At 47.5% G+C, this 23,530-nt stretch overlaps 6 protein-coding genes across 10 annotated transcripts in view; 4 read left to right on the top strand and 2 right to left on the bottom strand.

Annotated features, from left to right (window-relative positions):
* The window catches only part of LOC144473303 (uncharacterized), a 38,000-nt gene extending 35,580 nt beyond the window's left edge, over window positions 1-2,420 (bottom strand). Inside the window, exon 1 of the mRNA XM_078187075.1 lies at window positions 2,117-2,420. The gene's annotated coding sequence lies outside the window, so the exon portion shown is untranslated. The remainder of the gene's footprint in view (window positions 1-2,116) is intronic.
* Window positions 2,421-7,133: 4,713 nt separating this feature from the next.
* Window positions 7,134-9,746, top strand: LOC144471999 (sodium/hydrogen exchanger 9B2). Its single transcript, XM_078184629.1, has 7 exons — window positions 7,134-7,726; window positions 7,912-8,087; window positions 8,158-8,276; window positions 8,356-8,523; window positions 8,937-9,107; window positions 9,171-9,236; window positions 9,426-9,746. Exons 1-7 carry the CDS (start codon window positions 7,134-7,136, stop codon window positions 9,699-9,701), a joined length of 1,569 nt encoding a protein of 522 aa, XP_078040755.1. The 3' UTR covers window positions 9,702-9,746.
* Window positions 9,747-9,949: 203 nt separating this feature from the next.
* On the top strand, window positions 9,950-12,461 carry LOC144472517 (nonsense-mediated mRNA decay factor SMG9). 4 transcript variants are annotated; one of them, XM_078185691.1, is made up of 9 exons: window positions 9,950-10,133; window positions 10,213-10,387; window positions 10,460-10,506; window positions 10,599-10,788; window positions 10,861-11,157; window positions 11,234-11,378; window positions 11,450-11,570; window positions 11,640-11,748; window positions 11,844-12,461. In XM_078185691.1, the coding sequence occupies exons 2-9, from the start codon at window positions 10,224-10,226 to the stop codon at window positions 11,920-11,922; spliced, it is 1,152 nt and encodes a 383-aa protein (XP_078041817.1). In that variant the 5' UTR covers window positions 9,950-10,133; window positions 10,213-10,223; the 3' UTR covers window positions 11,923-12,461. The 4 variants fall into 4 exon arrangements, with proteins under 4 accessions (XP_078041817.1, XP_078041816.1, XP_078041814.1 ...); XM_078185690.1 differs by having other exon boundaries at window positions 10,208-10,387; XM_078185688.1 differs by having other exon boundaries at window positions 9,950-10,136.
* On the bottom strand, window positions 12,100-16,145 carry Nc2beta (negative cofactor 2beta). Of its 2 annotated transcripts, none has more exons than XM_078185693.1 (2): window positions 15,928-16,145; window positions 12,100-12,759 (listed from the first exon to the last, which is right to left on the bottom strand). In XM_078185693.1, the coding sequence occupies exon 2, from the start codon at window positions 12,750-12,752 to the stop codon at window positions 12,249-12,251; it is 504 nt and encodes a 167-aa protein (XP_078041819.1). In that variant the 5' UTR covers window positions 12,753-12,759; window positions 15,928-16,145; the 3' UTR covers window positions 12,100-12,248. The 2 variants fall into 2 exon arrangements, with proteins under 2 accessions (XP_078041819.1, XP_078041818.1); XM_078185692.1 differs by having other exon boundaries at window positions 15,729-16,135.
* On the top strand, window positions 12,753-15,931 carry LOC144472516 (uncharacterized). Its single transcript, XM_078185686.1, has 9 exons — window positions 12,753-13,268; window positions 13,339-13,561; window positions 13,638-13,801; window positions 13,863-14,094; window positions 14,168-14,283; window positions 14,357-14,444; window positions 14,502-14,880; window positions 14,993-15,159; window positions 15,217-15,931. Exons 1-9 carry the CDS (start codon window positions 13,036-13,038, stop codon window positions 15,637-15,639), a joined length of 2,025 nt encoding a protein of 674 aa, XP_078041812.1. The 5' UTR covers window positions 12,753-13,035; the 3' UTR covers window positions 15,640-15,931.
* Window positions 16,146-17,465: 1,320 nt separating the features above from the next.
* Window positions 17,466-23,303, top strand: LOC144473087 (uncharacterized protein CG3556). The gene is made up of 7 exons (XM_078186649.1): window positions 17,466-17,702; window positions 18,629-18,757; window positions 18,832-19,072; window positions 19,341-19,588; window positions 19,740-20,168; window positions 20,251-20,862; window positions 21,830-23,303. The coding sequence occupies exons 2-7, from the start codon at window positions 18,682-18,684 to the stop codon at window positions 21,889-21,891; spliced, it is 1,668 nt and encodes a 555-aa protein (XP_078042775.1). The 5' UTR covers window positions 17,466-17,702; window positions 18,629-18,681; the 3' UTR covers window positions 21,892-23,303.
* Window positions 23,304-23,530: the final 227 nt, after the last annotated feature.

Genomic DNA, 23,530 nt, shown 5'->3' with positions numbered 1-23,530 from the left:
GAGCCGCGCTGATCCGGGATCGAGAGCCGATGGAAAGAGCGCCGGTCGCCGGTTGCGAAACACGAGGGGGATGCGAAAGAACGAGCGACTGCACCCGATACGCCCGAGAATAACTCGCCGCGCGGAGTGAAACGGGTCACGTTCAATGCCGGCGCGATATTTTTTCAGCGCGGCTCTCTCGTTCCGTTCTGGAACGCCACGGATTTATTCGAACTGGCCGCGTATTATTAGCCGTGTTCCGGTTCCCGTGGCGGGAAAACCGATTTCGGAAGAGCGAGGCAACCGCGCCGCGCCGCCGGCCAGCCGACGAACGGTGATCGACGAGCGACGTTTCTCTACGGAAATAAACGCGCTTTTTCCAACCTGGAATACACCCTCGATCGAGGCTTTTATTAGCCGGAAATCGGAGCAGTCGGAACGCCTCGATATCCGAACTCGGATCCGGGAATAAAGGAATAAAAATCCCGTAGATTGACGGCGCTGCGAGAACCCCATTTTTCCGAGTAATCTGTCCCCGTAATTGAATGGCCCGGCCGCCGCGAGGTAAACGAGCGGACGATTCACGGTTGGACCAAAAAACGAAGGCGGCTTTCGCGCGAGCCTGGAAACGCGAGGCTGCTATCGCAAACGATATCGCTGTTGCGCTTAAGTACGTATCGCGTCCTGTGCCGTATCGTAAACACTCCCCGGCCACCGGAAGCCCGTGAACGACCGCCGCGATCGAAAGAATCTATCGATCGGCAGGAATCGCAGACTCGAGGGAGATTATTGGGTTATATCGGCCGAGATAACCCGGTGGAATTGCTATCTATCTCGGTCAAACGAAAAGAACCTCGCGTCCTTCGTTTAAACGAACAGAGTGCAGAGTAACTGCCGGTAGTTAAAGTGTTAATTATTACTACCTACGACGCCGAGCGCCGACTACGACTTCGCTTTAGTGCATCGTTAAAAAGCCACCCTATAGCTATGTACTTTTATTTACCGTGCGAACGCTTGTGTTTGTCCACGTGTTGTTCTTAATCCTCGAGTGGACTGTCATGATCCTCGACGGCCTTGTTCTAGCGAGAATCGTTTAACTAAAATATCTCGCGCATTTCTTATTTCGCAACCGTCGCGTTTCAAAGCGACGGAGAGGGCCGAGGCTCGCTCTCGATCCACGGCACGTATTATACTAGAAACGTCCGCACTGTCCGCACGAATAAACGGAGCCAATAAGAACGAGCCACTTTTAGCGCTCGACAGCTCCAGTGTCGAATACATTATTCGAGTTGTTGGAACGGCGAGGCTCGTACTGAAAGCCCACTTAAGGATTAAAATTTGATGATATTCAGCCGAGTAGTTTCGCTGTCACAAGGCTCTTTCCGCTTTTAAAGCAAAATGCACCGCTGCGAGGCGTGAGCCAGCCGCGTGCTACCTCTCTCCTCTCCGCGCCGCTCTCATTCTCTCTCTCTCTCTCTCTTTTTCCGTTCGCCGTTAGCATCGTAAAGAGAGCGAGAGCAGCGTAAAACGGTGGACTTTGCGAGGTTCGTTGGCGTCGCCCCGACGACTTTGCTGGCACAACGATCGATCGGGAAAACACGGAAACCGGAAGCGAATTCTAAGGGAAGAGACCGTTCGAACCAACGAGAGAATTCCGAGGAAAAGATGTCGGCTGCATCTCGAGGCAACGGAGCGAGAATCGAGCGCGAGTCCGCGAATCGCGGCCTTACCGGACGCGACGCGACACGAGCCGACGCTGTGCGACCGCGACGCCGTGCGACGCGACGCTAGGCAACGCTATCGCGCGCAATACCGATCCGTTTCGCGATCACTCGCGGACTCGCGATTCAAGACTCGCGGCCTCGATTCCGCGGTCCGGCCGCGACAGCCATTTCGTGACGGATTAATCCGGCTCCAAGACTCAAGACACGGGACAGTGGACTGGCCTACGCATTGCGTGCTTTCGCATCGCATCGAATCGAATCGAACCGAGGCCGAATCGCGGCGACGCGTTCCCAGCATCGATCGGCCCGAACGAACTCGGATTTCCAACGAGTTTTCACGATCACGGAGTAGACTGAACCGTCAGCAGCGAGAGGAGAGACGGCCGACGATACGAAAGTTACGAGACACATACCTTTTCAATGCGAAACTCGTGCTCCCGCAGCCCTCGAGGCACGATGAGATAATCCAATATGGCAGAACACACACATGTCAAAACAAATCACTGAACGAACCGACGCGACGCGACGCCACCACGTAACTCCGCACTGACACGCGTCCGCGCCCGTCCCCCACGGGCCCAAAGGATCGAGAACTGTCAAGGCTGACGGATCGCGTCGATCCCTTGATCCGAACTTTGCTTTACTGCTACTGGTTTTCACGAAAACCCAAGGTCGCGCTTCCCGAGTCTCGCTCGACAACGATGCTTGCGCGACGATGCCTCGTCGGTAACTGACGCGTCGCGCGCCACTCTTCCGATAGTCGCCGCGCCGGGAACAGCCGAGCAGGCCCGACGACATCCGATCGCGGCGCTGCGACCGTCGCTGCTGGCGGCTGCCACACGCACGCTCGCATCGCCGGTTGCCGTTCAAAAGGCTCTTTGTCCGCGACTTTGCTCCCAAACGCGCCGAAAAATCGTCCACGTCGAGAATTTAAACGCTACCAATAGGCTTGGGAAACCGTTGTCGCCATAATGTTGGCACCATTTTCCATTTCGCCGTTCGACACTCTCTCGAGTGATCCATGGAAGCATTTATCCCATTTTCTATTTGTTCCTTATAGTAAAACTGGAACTATCACACGGCTCGAAAGGATTTGTTCCTGATTAATTATCGCAGATCGATGAACTTCCAAACAGACTTCTCCATCCGATCATCCGTAATTTCCACCGCGAATGTCTCTATTATTTTTAGAGATCCTTCGAATGTCTTAAAGAAAAGTTGAATAATCCGATGTGGCCGACACGATGCCACAAACTAAAATATTTGTTGAATATACGCGACCTTACTCTGAGAGCATGTGCGTTTGTTAGTTTCCGAGCTCGGTAGTATCGTTGGGGGATCGGAACGACTGCTAGGTAAAATGACAGGGTATTTGGAGCAGGAGCGAGGGTACACGACCGGCTGTGAGCGTGTTCGACCGTCTGCGACCCGCGTCTGTCGACTGTCCTCGACTCCTTTGGCTCTCGAGCCGTGTCCTCGAGGACTCGTACGTGACTCTAATTACGATGCGTCGACAGAATCTACCCTGCCCGAATCTCGGCAGTTCCTGAGAGGGAACGTGTCCCGATCGCGGCACCCGATTCGAGAAGAAATCGCCGCGGCCAAGAGCGCGACGAAAGGAGAAGGAGAAAGAAGGGAGAAGGAACATCAACGACGTCTCATCCTGGCCGCAAGAGTTCCTTATCCGCGGATCTTTGCGCTCACGCGGTCTTGCAATATTCCTACGGCACGCGACTTTGGCTCCGCACAAAAGAGTATTGTCTCCCGTTTCGACTTTATACACTCGACTCGTCGTTGCATGGTTTACTCCCCGGTAGAAAGAGTAATACACCAGTCAGCCAGCCAGTCAGCCGAGCCAGCCAGTCAGCCAGCCAGCCAGCCAGTCAGCCAGCCAGCCAGCCAGCCAGCCAGCCGGCAACCAGCCATCCAGCCAGCCAACCAGCCGTTCGTTATCGAGTGTTTGCACGTATTTACAGGGGAGAAAAAAGGATACAAAAGGCACAGAGAGACGGCGGAGCGGCGAACACGCCACGAGAAGAGGAGCAACGGGAGCGTCGATCGAGTTTCCGAACGACTCGAGGACGATTCGCGGATATATTCAACGGGCATCGCGGTATCTTTTCATTGCATAATACGCGGCGGTCGGGCGGGGTGCCGTGGTCGGGGAAGAATCGGGAAGAAAAGCTCAAGGAAACGAGGGAAAAAAGCCGAGCGACGGGAGACAAACGACGAGCCGAATCGATGGAAGCGCAAGCGCGAGCGCCCGCGCACCTAATAGCGACAACGGTCGAACACACGGCAACGAGGATATGCACATATTTTTTCGAACCGTCGCGTCGCACAGTGAGGTCGGATCCCCGAAAACCTGGCATCAATTATACAGCTCCGTTCTTTTGGTAAATCGACTCACAGTCAAAGTATACTCATACAAAACTATAATAAAACAGACAAAATAATTAATTTTGTTTTTCTTAATAAGAACAATTGAAACTTTGAGTTTCAATTTGGAACTCGATCGATACTGAATTTATCAATCAAGAGCATTTCCGTCGCTGCAATTTGCCAATGGATAATCATGAATTCTTGAATTTTCATGTTTCGTATTACTGCCAGGTTTTTCGAAACCGTGAGCTCCGCTGTGCGTCGAGCCGGACGGATTCCCTGGCCTGATAAAACGATTCCCCCGCGCTAAATATCCCCGTCGGACGATTACCCTGGCCAAACCGACCGGCAGACGTTCCGCGATCGATCGTCCGCTCTTCGGTTTCCAAGTTTTGGAACGAACAGATTTATTCGGAGAAGAAGACGACGCCTCTTCTGCGACGACGGTCTGCTTTTCCCTTTTTCTTCGTCTCTTTCTTTTTCTCTTTTTCTAGCGAGGCTCTCTCTTGGCTCACAATACGACTACGTCACACCCTACTCGCGGACTCGTCGCTCATGCTTCCACCCTTCATGGTTTCGCGACTCTTGAGCCCCTTTTGCACGACCTCTTGTTACACGGTTACCCTGCCCCCTTCTCTGTTTAAGGCTTCGTTTAGGATGGGGTTACCGGTCGTTACGGCTAGTTTCGAGGGTACTTTTTTCCACGCGCGTCGCACGACGCCGGAACACGGGGTACCCCGCCACGCAAAAGTAGACGCATCAAAAGAAGAAACCCTCTCTTGTTCGCGCCCGTTGCTTCGTCTCGAGGAACCTCGCGCGCGATCGTTACTCCGTCGCTCGATCCGATTTCTAATTACGACGGTCGTCCCATCGTCTCGCGGGCGAAAAAGCTGGCCCGGTCTACGAAGGGAAATCCAATCGCTCGGAACGGCTATCGTTCGCAAAACTTCCCAGTCCAGACCCGACGCTTGGTGACGCACTGCGACAGTTCGCAGCTGCAGCCCGTTGTCTGGTCTGAACCATTAGGTTGGTGCATATGAAATGTCGGATGTTTAAGTAAATCTATAAAACTGTATATTTTTTTTCAAAAGCTGTTGATTTAATCAATCTTTGCTTTACTACACCTCTGCTTTACTACACCTTTTTCAACGAGATTTCAATACAGAAATGCCTGTCTTAAACAAATTTTGATCTTTAGAATCAATAAACTCTGATATGGAATAATTCAGACTGTCTTCATTTATATACTATTCAGCCCGTAAAATCTCGGGCAGATTTTGAGCAGTTTTAGGACAGTGTTGCCAATTTCATTCACGAGCAACGTCCCTCGGGTATTCGCGGAACTCTTCGCTAGTAACTACACGTTGTTCGGCTGAAGAAAGTGACAGCGACCTGTCATAAATAATGTCGGGATTAAGAGAAATAGAATGAACACTGGCATGAAAAACGTAAACACTTGAGTTTTTCTTCTCTGACGTCAGCTCTCCGATAAGACGTTGCCAGTAGCTTCGCCCTCGGCGCGTGGCTGTTCCATTACCCACCCCGAAGCATGTTGAACAGCTCTGCCTTGTATGATTCCAAATTGAGACTCGTTACAATCATAATCATGCGCTTGCATTTTACCGCATTTTCGTAACTTCCCCACTACCTCTCGGACGTTAGAAACTATTAACCCTTTGCGCTCGAAGCCACTTCCACTGGAAATCTGAAAAAATCTTCTGTCTTATAGTATTTCTGTCTTATGCGATAAAGTGCATTTTATTAGGTTGGTGCATATGAATACTATATACTATTTAGCCCGTAAAAACTGTCCTGAATGTTTAAAATAGTGAAAGTTGGTTGGCGAAAGATCTATATTTTATAAAATTTTATATTTTACTTCATTTAATTTCGCAATTGTTTTGTACGACGTATGCGAAGTTTTTATGGGCTAAACGGTATGTAAATGTAGATAGTCTGAAAAATTCCATACTATAGTTTATCGATCCGAAAAATCAGAATTTCTTGAAGACAGACATCAATGAATTAAACTCGCGTTGGGAAAAGTGTATTGAAACAAATGGGGCACATTTTCACGGCACATTTTGCTAAGGTACTTACTATTCAGTACGATATGTTTCATTTGATAACCTCGACCAAATAAAATACTTTAGTTTTATGCAATTTTCTGAGGTTTTAGCGCGGCAGTGAAAGCGTCGACTTACTTAAATATCGCGGAAGTTGTTGGAGTGGATTTTGAACAATCAATGGAAGAAATGGAAGAAATGAAATCCTATTCGCAGGAAGACCCTTAGTCCGACTCGCAGCTCCATCCGAAACAAGATGGTAAACGCGGCGACGAATCGCCGTTTCGTTCGACCGCCTCGCAATCCGCAGGACCGATATCCCTCGGGCAAGATGGAGGGTCGAGAGGGTGCGAGGAGAGTGCCGTAACAGGGGAAGGAAGGGTGAGAAGGTGTCGGTGATCGGCGGGCACGCGGGGCAGAAATAGGTGCCGGTCGCACGAACGGCGCTAGGTGTGCAGCGATGCGATGCGAAGGATCAATGAGAAGGTTCAATAACCTGAAATCCACTTGACGTCCGACTATGGCCACACCGGCACGAACGACTGCATCGTTTCAACAACCAAAATAGATATTCATTTTCCAAGAGTGCTATTTTCCCAGCCAGACACAAATCCAATACCGGTGATTTAAGTGGTCGCTCGCGCGGCGTGGCGCGTAGTTCGGGTCAAAGACCCACGGGCCGCGCGCGAGCGAGGCTTCTCCTCGCGGATTCCGGCAACGGACAATGTCTCCGCGGTAATTAGCGGCGGAACGTCGGCGTCGCGGCCCGCTCGGGCCCCCCGGCGGTTACGGGGAGGGAACGAGGAACGGAAGAACGGAACAGCCGGCGAATGATCGACGGAAACTTCACTGCGCTGGTTGCGATACGATCGAAGGATAACCTAGGCAAGCGTCAGAGGTAGAGAGGGAGAGAGAAACAGGGAGAATCATGAGTTGTCCGGAGAGGAATTAGGAATGAACTTGTTCGCAATCGTTCGAAAACATGTTCGGACAAAACCAAGCGGACGAGGGAGATGCAACCTGCTGCGACCAAATGACCTTCTTTCCCGCAAAGCTCCGAGACATCCTGGTGACGGAGCCAGTGTTTCCGCGACTCACGAAAATCTTCACCTGGCACAGCATCTTCTGGCTGATCACCGCTATGTTCGTTTTCGTGGTAGGCTGGGCTGTTCTCTATTTTCTCCTTGGCAAGACGATGTTTCCCTATGAAGACGGTTTCGGCCTATATGCCCTCGCGATCTTCTCATACACGCTCGGATGGGGCTTGTCCTACCTGCCCTATCTGAACCTGCCGCCGGTCTTCGGGATGCTGCTCGCCGGTCTGATCATCCGCAACTCCGGCCTCTACAACATCCACGAAGACCTCGGCACGAACGCCACCTCCAAGATTCGCACGTTCTGCTTGACCTTCATCATGATCCGCTGCGGACTGCAGCTCTCGATGACCAGTCTGAAGAGGTACACCGTGTTTCTGGTGCTCCTGGCTATCATTCCTTGCACCATCGAGCTCATCGTTCTCGGCATCTGCTGCAGGACTATCTTGGGATATCCCTGGGATTGGTCGTTCATGGTGGGGTGAGTTAGTTCGCGCGCAGTCTACGAACTGGATGATCTCTGTTTTTTTTTATGCATTTAGTACTAAACCTTTATTGCAATTCTGCAAACATTAGAGTAAATGGAACATGTTTCTTAAGAAATACTTTGCAAAATCTAAATAAATCTCGATCTCTCTTTCTTTTCATCGCGAGCTTTCGTCGCAGGGCCATACTCGCCTGCATGTCGCCTGTGGTCACACTGAACTGCGTGCTCGCCCTCGCCGAAAAGGGCTACGGCGAAGACAAGGGCCTCGCCAGCGTCTTATCCACCGCTGCGTGTCTCGACGACGTCCACATCATCTCCTTGTTTGTCCTCTGTTTCTCCATTGTTTTTGGAAACGGTGTGAACTAGAACGGTATTTGAGCTGCTTCGGTGTCTCGAACGTTCTAATAGAATCGAAATGTTCGCAGGTGAGACACAAAGGGAGTGGTTTGTTTACATACCCGCCGGCATGTTGGACTTTGTGCTGAGTGTCCTTGCGGGACTCGTCTTGGGTATCTTCTGCGTCTTCTTCCCTCATCGCAGCCACGTAAGGATACGTTCTTTAATTTTATTGTCTCCAGCTCGTCCTCCCGTTTTTACGTCGATCCGTCTCCCATCAAAACCAGAGGTACGCGACCTGGAACCGCATTGTCAGTCTGGTCCTGGCATCGCTACTGTGCACCACCGCTACGGCGAATTTGGCAGTGTCTGGAGGAGGATTCCTAGCGGTCGTCATTCTGGCATTCACCGCTAACACCGGATGGCAGATGCTCTCCACGTCCTTCCAGGCATGTGTCCGATCTAAGGATGGGATCAATTTTAATATGTGCTCGCAAACTCGAGTCAATTTCAATAGCCAAGTTTCGTTTCATGTATTAATTCAGTACATATTCTTAACATGTATTCATTCAGTACAAATAGATATGGAATCCTGGAGCGAGCTCTGGAGGTACTTCGGAGCACCTCGATGTTACGGAGATCCGATCTTTTTATGAGTAGTACACGAATCTAGAAAATCAAAATTCTGTAACAATTTCCTCTGCCGAAGTACTTATAGAGTGTTCGAACCTATACCGTATACATAACCTATACTTGTAATATACTTGATCCCATCGCTAGTCCGATATTTCTCCTCTTCGATCCTGATCTCTGAAAGACATCGATCCTCGCTTTTTCTGACCGACCCAAAATATGCTCGTAGTCGGAGCCTTTCCGACGGGTTGCGCAGATTTTCTGGCATGTGGCGCAGCCGATGTGTGTCGGCGTGATCGGCGCCGACATCGACTTGCAATCCTGGACCATCGACAGATTCTGGCTTCACCTGCTGTGCATAATTACAGGACTGATAGTACGTTTCTCCTATCTTTCCGTAGAGGCGGTTCTTACTCTCCTTGTGAAACAGGCAAGAAGTATCGCCACTTATGCGGTGACGACCGTGGAGAAATCATTAAACTGGAAGGAACGGCTGTTCGTCGTCGTCTGTTGGTTGCCTAAAGGCACCTTGCAGGTAATTTCTAACGAACACTACCTCGGCGCTTCGGCGTGGTAGAAACGGCCAGCGGTGGACAGATGTCTCGACTATTAGGTCGAGGCATGAATTACTTCCATTTCTTTGTCTCTTTTTATTTATTTTTTTTTTGTTCTTCTTATTTTATTTCCGGCTATGCCTTTTCAGTCTGACATGAACAATTTTAAGGCGGCTCTGGGACCCATGGCGTACGAACGCCTGAAAGAGAATCCGGAGCACGAAGGCGTCCAAATGGCCCTGGAGGTGATGAGGATATCCGTGATCACCGTTCTGTTCTTAGCACCTGTCGGGACCGTCGCCATCACAGTCACCGGGCCGATTCTGCTGGAACAGTCCGTAGTCGAAGACGAAGAGTTGAACTATTTAAGGAGAATCAGTCTGACCAACCCTCATCCGCCTGAGGAAAAGAAAGGGCTGTTCCCGTTTATCGGCGGTCGCACTTAAATTCACCTACTCGAAAGATAAAGTCTTAAATAGTGTCCGTCTAACAGTTGTATCATTAATAAGAAAGTTTAGTCAAGTCCTTTTGGATTACCCGCCAAACGTATGCTTGTAAGGAGCTGGCGGCGGCATCCACGGCGAAAGGCTGAAACTCTGTGTCGAATTACAGCGCGATCTGCGGCCGATGGATGGCGTGGAGTTATATTTTCAAACTTGGCCTTTCGCTGTGGTTGCTGCTGCATATGTTTTCTATTTAGTATTTACATTCTTGTAGCCGTGGAAGAGTATTAAACAAGATACAGAATTGTACAGAATACATGTCCCATGAACGATGAAACCGATACTTGGCTTGCAACATTAATTGGAACGATTCAGGGACTAGTTTCCTTCGTCATCAATACACTTTGTTCGTAGTTTTCGTATAGAGAGAATTAGGTTGTAAGTTTTGATTCTTTGTTCCATCGAGAAATAATCGACGTATACATTAATGAATGGTGCACGTGCTCTAGGATAGAAAGACAAGACATGAACGTGCACAAGATGATGACGATAATCGCCAAAGATTCCGACTACAGGGACAGCGAAGGCAGAGGAGCCATCAGGCTTATAGATCGTCCGACGTTTATCCTGAAAACCAGGGATAGTGAAAGCAGAGCCGTTTCTCCAAGTCAACGTAGTAATGCCAACAAGTCAGTGATGATCATAAAAGAACATTTTTAGAATGCTTTGTGCAACCCCGCAGTAATATTTTTGCATTGCAGGAAAGAGACAGAGTCGTCCTCCCAGTCATCTTCAAAGATGCCCGAACGTATGTCTTACTTATCTTATTTCTTATATTTCATTTACCAGCGTTCGATTATGAATTACTCTTGACTTTTAAAGTTAACAAATCTTTTGTAGTTTGCCGTACCATACTGACACCTTGCGTGGAAATGACAACCAGTATCAAGTTTATGGATGAAAACATGCAGCTCTGCGAAACTCCTTTAGAATACCTGTACGATCAGCAAGACTTCTTGGTAGTAGGATGTCTTGGAGGTCAGGGTGTTGGAAAGTCTACTATAATGTCTCTTTTGACGTCGAGTTACGCGTCTGTATTATTATTTTTTTTTTGGAAAATTCTAAGTTTTATCGTTAATACTAATTTTCATTGATATTTCAGGCCGAACGTGTTTCCGGTGCAAGACATGTCTCACCACGAAAGCGGTGCGAACTGTACCACTGGTATCGACTTCTTTGTAACAAAAAACCGGGTAATTTATCTAGACACTCAACCCATACTATCTGGATCGACGATAGACTACTCGACCTCCTATGATCAGAAGAAACCTACCTCCGATTTTGCAAATATTGAGACCAACTTGGAACTGCAGTCTTTGCAGTTCGCTGCCTTTTTGTTTTCAGTTTGTCACGTTATTATCTTTGTACAAGACTGGATTGTTGATCCGAACTTAGTTAGGCAAGTGTTAGCATCTTTCCCGAAACTCCTAAAACCTCTTTAATCGCCAATGCGTTCGTTATTCTTTCAAATGCAGATTTTTACAAACGGCAGAAATGTTAAAGCCGTCGTCGACGAGTAACATGGACCAAGACTATGTGGAGTATTATCCGCACATCGTGTTCTTGCACAACAAGGCCGAATTACAAGACTTTACGCCAAGTATCACGGAAAAAGTCAAGGTAGAGAACGTCGTTTCTATTTCGCCAGACTCTGGCATGTATCTGTGATTACAGAATATTCATTGTTGCAGGATTTCTACAGCAAAGTATTTTCTACATCAAGATTACAGACCCACAGCGGTTTGGACATGAGTCCTCAATCGGTGGATGCTAGTTTAAATCTATTTTTTATACCAGAAATTACAAATGAAGGTATGTTGCAATGTTTGTGTTGAATGACATTGGAGCGATTGAAAATCTACCACCATTTTTGACATTTAGAGTCTCCGATGCATCAGAACGAAAAGAAGTTGATTGAACGATTGAAAACAAAGATACATGGTGTCAGTAAAAACCCGATGACGCCGGCTACTTTAACCGAGAAAAATTGGCAAGTACAATAAACATGATGAACTGAAATTATTCATTGCACGAGCTTTTGAGTTTTGAGAATGAAATAGTTTTTCTCACCGCCGAATGATTTAGGTACCACTACGTCTCAAGAGTAATGGAAGCTATCAAGAAGAGTCATCTCTCATCCGAGTACGGAAGATTGATGCCCTAAGCCGCTAAAGTTCATGACTGAAGTATGGAATACCGATATTCGTCTCTGACTGTATGCACTTCGAATGGTCTTCAGGTGCGAACACATAGTAAAATGCAAAAGCGGTACAAGTATCTGGGTTCTGAAATGCACGATCAAAGTGGATACAATAAAAGGATCGCAGCTAAAAGACGGATCGATGGGAAAACAATAGTTTTTCCTTTGTTAAAAATAATATATAGTACATGTCTGAATAACGTGTACATGTTTTAATAAATCAGTAGAAGAAAATAAAATCATCGCGTTGTTTAGGATCTAACAACAAAAATTTGCCTAAAAGGGTCGATTTAGGAATAATCTTCTTGCTCGCTGTCTGCCTGCTGCATCGAAGCCATTTGCGCGACCGCTTGCAGTTGCTGCCATTGTTGTTGCTCGGCGACCGCTTGCTCTTCTCGTGCCTTTGCGAACAATTCCTGTTGCTGTCTCAGCAGCTCTTCTTCAGGGATGCCTAAATTCTCCAATCTAGTACTTTGGCGCCTTCGTTTCGCCGCAACAGCCTTGCAATCCCGCAAAACTGCCTCCGCTTCCGCGCTGTAATCGCCAAAGCCAAGTTTCTCCAATGCTAAGAGAACATGCTCCGCATTTATGGTCTTCTTTTGCTGTTGGTTGCAGATCTCGTTCGCCTCGGACGAGAGCAGATGAATGAACTCCGTACAACAGTTCAGAATTAGCTCCCGAGACTCGTTGGCCACTCGTACGTGGGGCAGAATTTCCTTGATCATTTTATTGATTGATGCTCGCGGCAAGGTCAACTCGTCATCCTCGGTCGGCGATATGGTAGCCGAGGCCATGTCCTTCCTGTAATTCATCAAACTTCCAGTTACTCGTTCAACATTACTATCTACAATCCTCATACCCTAAAGATAGCTGTATACTATTCACTACGCGTACGAACTCGCACACGTTTGTTTGTCCCTTGAAAGTATCGGCAGCTTATCTTGTTATCGCGTACTCGAACTGATGTTGTGTGCTTTCGCAGCTAGATTATAAGATAAATCGCGGATCGAAGCAGTGGGGACACATACCATTTCGATTACTTCGTCGATCGAATGCAGATCTTAACATGAAGATGAAATGTTCGCGAGAATCTCGGTACTGTATTGTTACTGTATGTTTATTGTTTCGTTGGGTTTGCCTGGTGAACAGCATGTCGCAGATGCAATCGAATTTTTGGGCGCTGTTCGGAATTTGAGTGTGGTTGTTCTACGTGATGAGAAACACTTAGCTAGTGACAATGCCTATAAATCCTTGAAACTAAACGTCTCCTGGTTGGCTCCGAATAGTGCGAGACAACCATCGTCTTATAGGTAATGTCTACGTTAACGAAAGGAACGTGTGAGCAGTTTATGTTGCATTGTCCTTTTGCGTTCTTTGTAGCATTATAATCATGGACGCTCAAACAGAGGGTAAAGAGTCAGATACATCAGAATGTCCGAGAGGCTCGATATTTCACGTGGTGAAAGATAAACGATACGCTTTACTGCCAGTGAACAGCGTGTCTTCAATCGATGTACCCGATCTGTACATCCGACCCAATTGTACCTATAAAGTACAAGTAATCGCAAATCCGAGAACAAAGTCCACGGTAAAACCGACCGAAGTAAGTGGCTATAGTCATTCAGAATGCACGTAGACTTCGGCAACGTCCAGATTCAATGTAATTAAAAACTGTTCAGGTACTGTACACCGTTCCAGAATGCATCGATCGAAAATGCAGCTGTATGAACGCAAGATCAAGGTTGCCTATTCCAAAGTTAAACGTTACTCAACGAGAAAATGAAGTGACTATAGATTGGAGCATCTCTTCCTATACATCAAACGTCCATTATTATGTAATTAGGTAATTAGACAATGCGGTGTATTATGTATGAATGGAAACCAATCATGATTAACTACTGCAGCGTCGGTGTACCGCTGTTGACTTCGAAGAAAGGTCTACCGATTTACAATGTAACGAAACTAGGACGCGTGACTGCAGAGAGGACCAGTTTCATGTGGAACACAAGACCCAATGATCAAAGCATAGAGCTTAGAGATAATTACAAGTTGATGGTTCACGCCTTAGACGACCGTGGTTGTCCTGGAACAGACGGAACGTTATTAATGAGCCCCATCGAAGTCACCAATAACGTGGTAAGATAACGAGACGTCCGTTGAACATTTTACAAACTATACAACTCACAAGATCGATGTCTTTATATTTCAGAAATGGTTGATATTCATTGCGGTAATGGGTGCTTGTTGCATACTATTCACTACTTTCAGCTACTTCATGCTGGTCCACAACATGTACTGTGCAACATATTATTGCAAGAAAGCTCGGTAAAAACAGTGTAAGAGTACATTATGTACGACAAGTTAGACAATCGATGATAACCGATCTGGTTGCTTGTAGGATACACAGCATTTCAAAGTATAAAACTCAGTGGTCAGAAACAATTCTTCAAAAGAGTAACATTTTATACTTCCAAATGGAGTCCGAGGTAAGAGTCGAAGTAAGAAAAGTAATTAACATAATTAAAGATCGAGGCCTGCCGTAGGACGAACGAAAGGGAGAAACGGACGCATTAGAAGCACCCTTCAAAAGCGTCATGCTGATACGCAAGTTAGGCAATGGACATTTTGGCAAGGTGTACCTTGGCCGTCTGGACGACGTTACCGACACTCTGGTTGCCGTGAAAATGTCCCAGAGCGATCACGTCTCCGTTGAGTCGGAAGCGAGACGACAATTCTTAGAAGAAATTGAGATAATGAAGAAGGCAGGAACCCATCCGCATTTGGTAAGCCTGGTCGGCTACTGTATTCAACCAGACAAACCGATATGCATTCTTCTCGAGTACATGCAAGGCGGGGATCTGCTGTCTTATTTGCGTTCACAACGAAAGCGAAAAAATTTAACCGAGACGAACATTTACAAAAGTAAGCATTCAGCTGCTGGATTCATAGCTCTGACTTTCAGATGTTCGCGTTCATTTTCAGCCGTCTACACGAACTTCTGGGGTGTTTAATAAAACTTATATGAATATTTTAGATGTTCACTGGAAGAAAGAGGACTGCTTGTGTGAAACAGACAAGTTTCAATTCTTAAAGTTTGCTAGAGAAATAGCTGCAGGCATGGAGTATTTAGAGAGCAAACACATTGTACATAGAGATTTAGCGGCGAGAAATATTCTAGTTGGAGCAGATACCACTTTGAAGGTATAGAATACGTGGTAGTACAGAATGATTAATTGGCTCTTATCGGAGGATATTTAGATTTCAGACTTTGGCCTCTCGCGCAGTGGTATATACGTCATTAAAAGTTGCAAAGGTAAAACACTTCACCTTCCTATTAGATGGATGTCACCAGAAGCTCTACGAGACCGCTTGTTCTCGTCGAAAAGCGACGTGTGGTCTTTTGGAGTAGTACTATGGGAAATTTACACATACGGTGCTTTCCCCTATTCAAACATACAGGATGACCGTTTATTGCGTTATATAGTACAAGAGAATGGACGTTTGGAGCAACCAGATGATATTTCCTATGACATTTACAATGTAATGCGTTCGTGTTGGATCACAGAGCCCGAGAACAGACCAAATTTCATGCAGTTGCTTTTGAAACTACATAACCTAACTAATTCGTGCATTATCTCTGAAAGATCGGCATCTAATCCCTGTTACGCATTGTCAATTTAAGTGGATACACTTAAATCTTGAGCAAGTTTAACATGTACCAACAAGTTTTTGATTAAATTGAATTTGAAGAAAATCAAATGTTCACTTACAAATTTCAGTCAATGTCGACGAAGGACGAACGGAACGCTTCAAATTGGAGGAAATCGATTTCAGTCAAAGAACAAATTTAATTTTCATTCGCCACTGGAATACCGTTTTTTATGTATACGTATGATGATAACCAAACAGCTGAATCTATCCCACTCTTATTGTAAAAGTATTACGTCAAATATAAATACAAGACCTGACCTGACTCTGACATCGTAACTTCTCTTCCTCTCCTTCTCTCTTTCTATCGTATTTCCCCACCAATCGCAAAATCTGTTTTCGAACAGGTGGCACTGGTCACTGATAATTCATTGATTCTTCGACTTTAGAGTTCTCATTTACGAAATTTTGCAACTGAAGAATCTAGAATAAAGTCTTGGCCACATCGCTGTTGAAGTTTTGTATAGATCCGGCAAGTATTATTAAACTTCCTAACACAGATAGTTCTTATAAAACAATTAATTATGTCATGGCACAGGCATAATATTTGCACCTTTATGGTTCAAAAATATAGAAGAGGGTTCTAACATAGTGATTCTAATTTTTTGTTGCATATTCGAATTGTAATTAAGTAGTTATAAATGATTTATACTTTTGTGTTCCAATATTGAAATTTCGAGCAAATGATTTGTACCACTTCTCTCATTAGGGTCCATGCAAATTCCGGCACGAATTTTCTGCTGATCCTAAACTCTAATATCGCCAATACCGAGCAGTGGCAAAACACCCAAACTGTTAGCCAAATTACAGACAGGTCGGTAATAGCTTTAGAATTAGAGTGCCAGCGCCATCTATCGACAAATAATGGGGGTTTTCGGTCGGTATTTGGCTAATAGTTCGAGCGTTTTGCTATTCGGCTGTTTAGGACTAGCAGGAAATTCATGCCGGAATTTACAAAGTTCCTTATGAGAGAAACGGCACGAATCATTTGCTCTAATTTTCAACATTGGAACACAAAAATAAAAATCATTTATAACTAATTAATTACAATTCGAATATGCAGTAAAAAATTGGAATCACTTTGTTAGAACCCTCTCCTATATTTTTCAATTATATAAGTGCACGTATTATGCCTGTGTCATGACATAATTAATTGTTTTATAAGAACTTATCTCTGTTAGGAAGCTTAATTATTCGTGCCAGTTTAAAAAAATTAATTCCGGTACTCTCCTGCTGATTCGTATGCCAAATTAAAGCTTGAAGAATGTACTTTTCAACAGGCATAATCGTATTAAAAAACAATTTACAGTATATATTAGAAATTTGAAAAAATTGACGAAGCAATTATCTAATCTCTCGTAGTGATTTTTTAACGTTCGCTGGCTCGAATTAAAAGTCAGAGGACGTAGATTGCGACAAATTCATTTAAAAACTATGCTTGCATATATTTCTATTATTAACGTAATATTTTAATAGGATTAAGTAAACCATAAAGAAAAGGGGATTTTCTCGTTATAAAAAAAAGAAGAAAAAGCAAACAATTTCCCTTTCGCAGTCGGAAACGTAATCTGATATCACCTTTTACATGGCTCTCGGCCACACTCGACCTTGGGTTGAACGGTTCGAATAAAATCGACTCTATCCGGAACGGAAATGATCGACGACCGGACCCGTAGAGCGAATTGTCGCATAAGGTGCATGTGTCGGTAGCGGCAAGACCAACCGTGAAAGAGAGTCGCGGTTGCCGCAGAGAAGGGATTCGTTCGATTCGCGAAGAAGGACCGTAGAGGGGATGCGCCGAGTTACCCTCTTTAACGGGAGAAAGAGGGCGACCTCGAAGCCCTTCGCATCCCTTGCTCGTCGCATCGCTGTACGCCGAGGTTCTCGCGTCAGTTTCGCCGACGATGGACTCGACCCGACGCGTTTCCACCGATTTTCCTTGCCGCTAACCAACCTCGCAGCCGTTCCGCCAGCGAGAACAACACCGAACCGCACGCGACACCATTTTTATCGCGGCCGACCAGTCGCGGGTTAAGGTAAGTGGACACGTAACGCGGTTGCGTTATGCATCGGGACGCGGGGCGATGAGAGCTGGCACCGGGAGACGCGCGCGAATCGTATTCTCGAGCACGCAAAACCGACCGCAACCTCCGAGACCGCGATAGTTCCACAGGATCGCGGGACACCGCGTCCTCGAATTGCATTTCTCAAAGACTTCCGTAACATCCGTCCATCGTGCAAAATCCAAAGTGCAACACCTTCGAAAGAAAATTTCCCAGCCAACCGGGGTAGAAAGATCACGCGGCGCAGTTTCGGTTTCGTGCCCGATCGGAGAAGGAATTGCCAAAGAAAAGTCGGCTAACCGACTCGACTCGTCGCAGCGTTTCCATCGATTTTCCTCGAGTTGGTCGTCGGTGCGGTCGTGGTTGCGCGTCGTCCTTCCACCTTGTCCTAGATCGAGGAATCCTCGGATCGCGGCTAAATCTTGGAGGATCGCGAGGGTGGAGAGAAAGTGCATCGGGCCAAGCGATATCGAGAGGCGGAGGTGAGGAGGTTGCGCAGAGGGTGGATACGGTCGGGTTTGCCGCTGCTGCCGCCACCGGAAGCGCAGCGGGGCGTGTGTGACGGATGCACGGCCGGAAAGAGAGGGAAACTAGGCAGCATCGTGGTAAAGGAAAGAGAGCGCAGGTACACGTATCTGGCTACCTACCAGTGTACTAGCACCGAGCATGGGCATATACTGTGCGTTGGCTCGGAGGACGATGGGTGCTGCGACGATATCGATCCCCCACGCAATATCGTGTTGTTCCCAGTAGCGTTCCTCGTGTCTGACTCACACACCGGCGGCGAATCGCGCCGCGAGAACCCCGCTGTGCTCGCTTCACAGACTTCCTGGTAGTCCGCGGACACGGTGCTTCGTAGCGCCGAAATTTCCGAATCCGAAGACTCCGCTCGTTTGCAGAAGGCGTCCTCGAGCAGTTTACTCGCTGGTCTGTCGTCCGAAGCTGGCCGAAGATGTGGGGACGAGCTAGTATGGCAGCCGTGATGGTGCTCCTCTGTTTGGGCGTCCTCGACCTGGCACGTTGCGAAGGTAACGACCAATCTGTTCCCTGTCCGCTTGCTACTCCGGCCAGCTGACTCATCGGTGGGTGGTCTCGTTTTCAGGGAGCGTCGCCGACGTCGGCTCCGGTGACGCCGAGGCGGAGGGCATCCTGGAGCGGGGCACGGCGTGGCTGTGGAGCCAGCGCGACAAGGACGCCGGCTGGGGAAACGACACCCATCGAGTCCTGCTGGTGATTCGCCTAGGGAACCTATCCAAGGAGGACAACGTCGCCCCGCCGGTGCCTCTAGAGCTGCAGCTTAGCAGCAAGCAAATGGAGCTTGAGATAGTGCTGCTACTCTGGAGGTAATCCGACGATTTTTGACAATCCGACAGCGACAGACGTTGACGGGTCGGACGGGGCTTCTAACTCTAACTCAAATCCAGTTATCGTTGAAGGGGCCACCCACTTTGTTCACGAGAAAACGGTTCTTGAATCCTAGAAAGCAGTTGCAATTAGTATACCTTCGCGCGGAATAAAAATTGTAATTATTAATCGACGGATGCCAGGTACCGCATAGATATTTCTTTGTTGTCTGGACCATTTTAATCGGTTTTCCAATTTCGATTCCAGGCACAGGGAAGTCGGGCTGTCGCCGGTGCGGCTGGCGCGCTACACGCTCGCCCTGAACGCGATGTGCACAGATCCGAGACAGTTCCACGGCCACGACCTGATCGGGACTCTTCAGCATCACGAGCCGCCGGCTGACTACGAGTTCGCTCTGACAACTTTGGCAGCATGTAACGCGCAAGCCCACGTGCGCAAGAGGCAGATCCGCCGGCTCGTGGACATCGCCAACGCAGCTCAGGACCACAACGTCGGTCAGCATCGCGTTCTCTATTACATAACCTGACATAACCTGCCATAACATAACCTAACATAACATCGATAGACACGAAAATGGGACAGTTGTGGAGGGAACACTGTAGGTCCACCGTAACCGGTGCTCAAAGCATGGTCCTCTTTCCATAGACACGGTGGCGATGGTAATCCTGGCGTTGAAGTGCATCGTGCAGGACCACAGACACCGCAACCTCCACCACTTCGTGCGCACGCCGTCCATCGGACTGGCGCAGCAGCAGAGACTGGACGGCAGTTTCGGGGACCTGAGGACCACGGCCCTGGTGATGCAGGCCCTCGAGGAAGCGGAGAACGAGCCCGCGGACAACTGGAACAGATCCGCCGTGTTGGCTTGGCTGAGCAGCCAACAGAGACCGGACGGATCGTTTGGCGGCGATGTCAAGGCCACCGCGGAGGCGCTGCTCGGAGTCACTCCGAGGGGTCTGTCGAGCATCAGGACGCTGGATTGCGGGCAAGGATTGGCCGACACGTCGCCGCCCAGGCTCACAACCATTGGCAACGGCGGTGGAAACGGGATCAACGCGAATGGAAACACCAATGGTGAGGATGCTCGGTTTATAATTTATTTATTTTGTTCTTTTTTTATTTCATTTTGACCCAATCGAGTCAACCTCGATTCCAGAGCCGACGATATCGAGCAACCACAGCGAGGTGTCCTCGGCAACGTTGGCGAGCAGTGTGAACAATACCGCCGGCAACGGAGAGAACGGGAGCAATGGTAACACAGGTGTCGTCAACAACAGCACCGGCAACAACAACAGCAGCAATAACAACAACAACAACAACAACAACAACAGCAGCAGTAGCAACAGCAGTAATAACAACGGGAACAGCAGCAACAGTAAAACTGGCAACACCGGATGGAAAGAGGCGATCGCCGGGAACAATGCGTTGAACACCAGCAACACGGACAGCGGGACGATCGTGGGAACGACGGCGCCGGTTATGGTGAACGTCACGTACACTCTATGGGTCGGCAGCAACGTGAACGAGACGTACAACCTGACTGTGACGGCCCCGAAGAACGAGACGTTCTACGAGGTGATGCTCCTGGCCGCGGAGATGTCGCCGCACTTCAAGTTCGTTGCATTCGAATGGCCCAACGGGCATTACCTTCACACGATAGCCGGCTACAAGGAGGAGCCGCTGACTTATCATTTTTGGCTGCTGTATCGGCTCCCATCGCCGCCGGACCCTAAATCGCCGCCGGGCAATCAACTGGTTGCACCTGGAGGTACGTTTTCAGATTTTTCGATCAGTCAACGGGGTCGGTCGATCGGTCCACGAAAGCTGTTATTGTTTATTGCAATCGGCTGATAAAGCTGTCGGTCTTGATCGAGGTATAAATTAGAATGAACGGAGACGAAAAAACCGCGTATGCAAAGGGGAAGGAGAAAGACACGGGAGAGGGGTACAATCGTGTATAAATTATCGAATACGGCCGCGGTGTAAATAGCATCGTTATCATTTATTTCGTACGGACGATAAGCCCGGTATCGTTATCACTCGTATCGCGCATATGGTCGATAAAATCTAATATCCAAGTCAATCGTTATTATTTATTGGTTTTAACCCCTTGCACTAACGACGTCTTTCAGAACTACGCTGATTGCCATTTTTACGTCCTTAATAATTCCCTTGATGTCACGCGATGATTTCTATTCCTCGTTTTTCCGCATTTACTTCCATTCCCAGATTTTTATGACAGAGGCTTCGAATTTTGTTACGATTTAATAGGAATGATTGGCAGCCACATTTATCGAATCAGCGCGCGACATTTTCGTTACGGGTCTGACTCGTTATTATAGTGCAAGGGGTTTAACGAAAGTCTAAAATCGAGATCAACAAAAATAGCAGAATTATATATATGTATGAGAAAAAGAAAGACCTAGAAATAGCAGGCAGACCCGGTACATAAATAGTTAAAGTTCACTCGAGACGCGATCGAATGTTGCTGCAGACGACCGGCGACGAACTCGTAGCTCTAGGCTGCGAGTTTCGCAGCTCGTGTCGTCCACGATCGGAAGTCGGAGTCGACCGGGAATTAGCTTTCGGACTCGCTTGTAGACGGTGGCATAGCTTAGCAACGATAATCGACCGGCACAGATAGAGAGAGAGTTAGAGGGGGTGTCGTGGCTCGTCGACCGACCCTGGCGTCTATCCCCGTTCCACTGGCATACTCTAAAACCGATCGATTTCAGGCGTCGACGACCTGCAAATCAGCGAGGGCGAGCACTATCTGTTCTGGTACAGGAGACTGTAAAGTGCAACGAAACGTTCCGACGCTCGGTCGGGACAGTTTTTGAAGTATTAAAAACACATAGAAAACGAAGATACCGCGCGCGAGAGCGAGACGAACGAACTGAGAAAAAGGGTGAGAGAGAGAGAGAGAGAGAGAGGGAGAGAGGGAGAGAAAATTTGTAGTCGCTCGCGATCGAGGGAGGAAAGAAGAACGAAAGCTCGCTCTACTCACTGCCATCGCTAAGCGACGTATTCCAGGAATACAGTTCCGTACACGGAGGAGGCCGTCGTACGTCAACTTGTTCGGGAAGATGCCGAGACGGTAGAGCTGGCAGTGACAGTTCTGGAACTCTGCTGATCGATATTAGGATAGAGATCAACGCCGAATCGGCGCGGCGCTTTCAACACACGCACGCTATAAAACGCATACCTTTTACGAGTGCAACGACGAAGGACTGATCTTAAAAGTAGGCGGATCCTTTCGCCGACGAGGACACGGTATAGTGCCACGCGGTATCGTACCGTAACACGTAAGCGTAAACGCAAACGTAAACGTAAACAAAAAAACCGTAATCGTATCGTATCGTAATAACGTAACCGTAAAAGAACGTAAACGTAACCGTAATCGTAAACGTAACCGTAATCGTAAACGTAATCGTAATCGTATCGTATCGTAATTTAAGCTAAATGCATAACATTTTCTATGAAACTGCAATGCACAACCACGTTGTACCTATTTACATGATATGGTGATATTGCAACGACGACAGCAGCCCTATCGATTGATATTCAATGAATCCCGCATCCGTAAGGTGAGATTAGCGCGAAACCGATCAACACACACACATACACACACACGCAAACACATATACACACACGTACACCAGTCGCTCTCTTCGATCGTCTCTCGCTGCGCGTGTTTGCTTCACAACGATCGATTATTATCATTTTGACTTGCGCTGCAACGCGGACCTACCGATCTACTATACATAGATTTTAATCGCGGAGGAAACGTGCGCGCTTTTCGAACATGATCGAACGGTTTCTCTCATCGTTTGCCTAACGAACCAGTGTGTACGGTTTTCTTTGCCACTTGAATGCTAATAAAGCGTAAAACCACCAATCGCTCCCCCCTTGTTGTACGTTTACTGTCTCTCATCGCGCAACGATGTCTCGTCCAGATTCATGGATCCACGACGTTCCGCTCTGCCCACGATCACGATCTAGAATGGTCGGCCAGAATTTTAGAACAGCCTTTCTTTCATAGAATCCGCGGATGCGAGTGAGATAGTTGGTAGCAAGTAGATCCGTGTCCGTTGTTCCTTGGACGGTGTTTATTGGTACCAGAGCATTATTATTATTATTAATAACCCGATTCCGGCGTTATCTCGACAAGAGCACCCCGCTTCGCATCTCCGAGCATCAGAGACAATACAATTTTTAAAAAAGATTGCGAATTCGTCGCTCATTTGTATTTGAAGATCGGTAACCCTTTACCCTGACGTTGTAACTCTGAGATGTTACTAAAAATTCTATAGAAATTAAAGTTCGCTCTATTGAATTTATTTATCTCGAAGAATCCACGACAGCCGACCCAATGACAATGTTTAAAATAGAAATGTATCGAGACGATTATTTTGGATTAAAGCTCCGAAGTGAAA

Source organism: Augochlora pura, chromosome 7, assembly GCF_028453695.1.
Source record: "Augochlora pura isolate Apur16 chromosome 7, APUR_v2.2.1, whole genome shotgun sequence".
NCBI classification, from domain to species: Eukaryota; Metazoa; Arthropoda; class Insecta; order Hymenoptera; family Halictidae; genus Augochlora; species Augochlora pura.
This window is presented reverse-complemented; position numbering and strand designations above follow the sequence as displayed.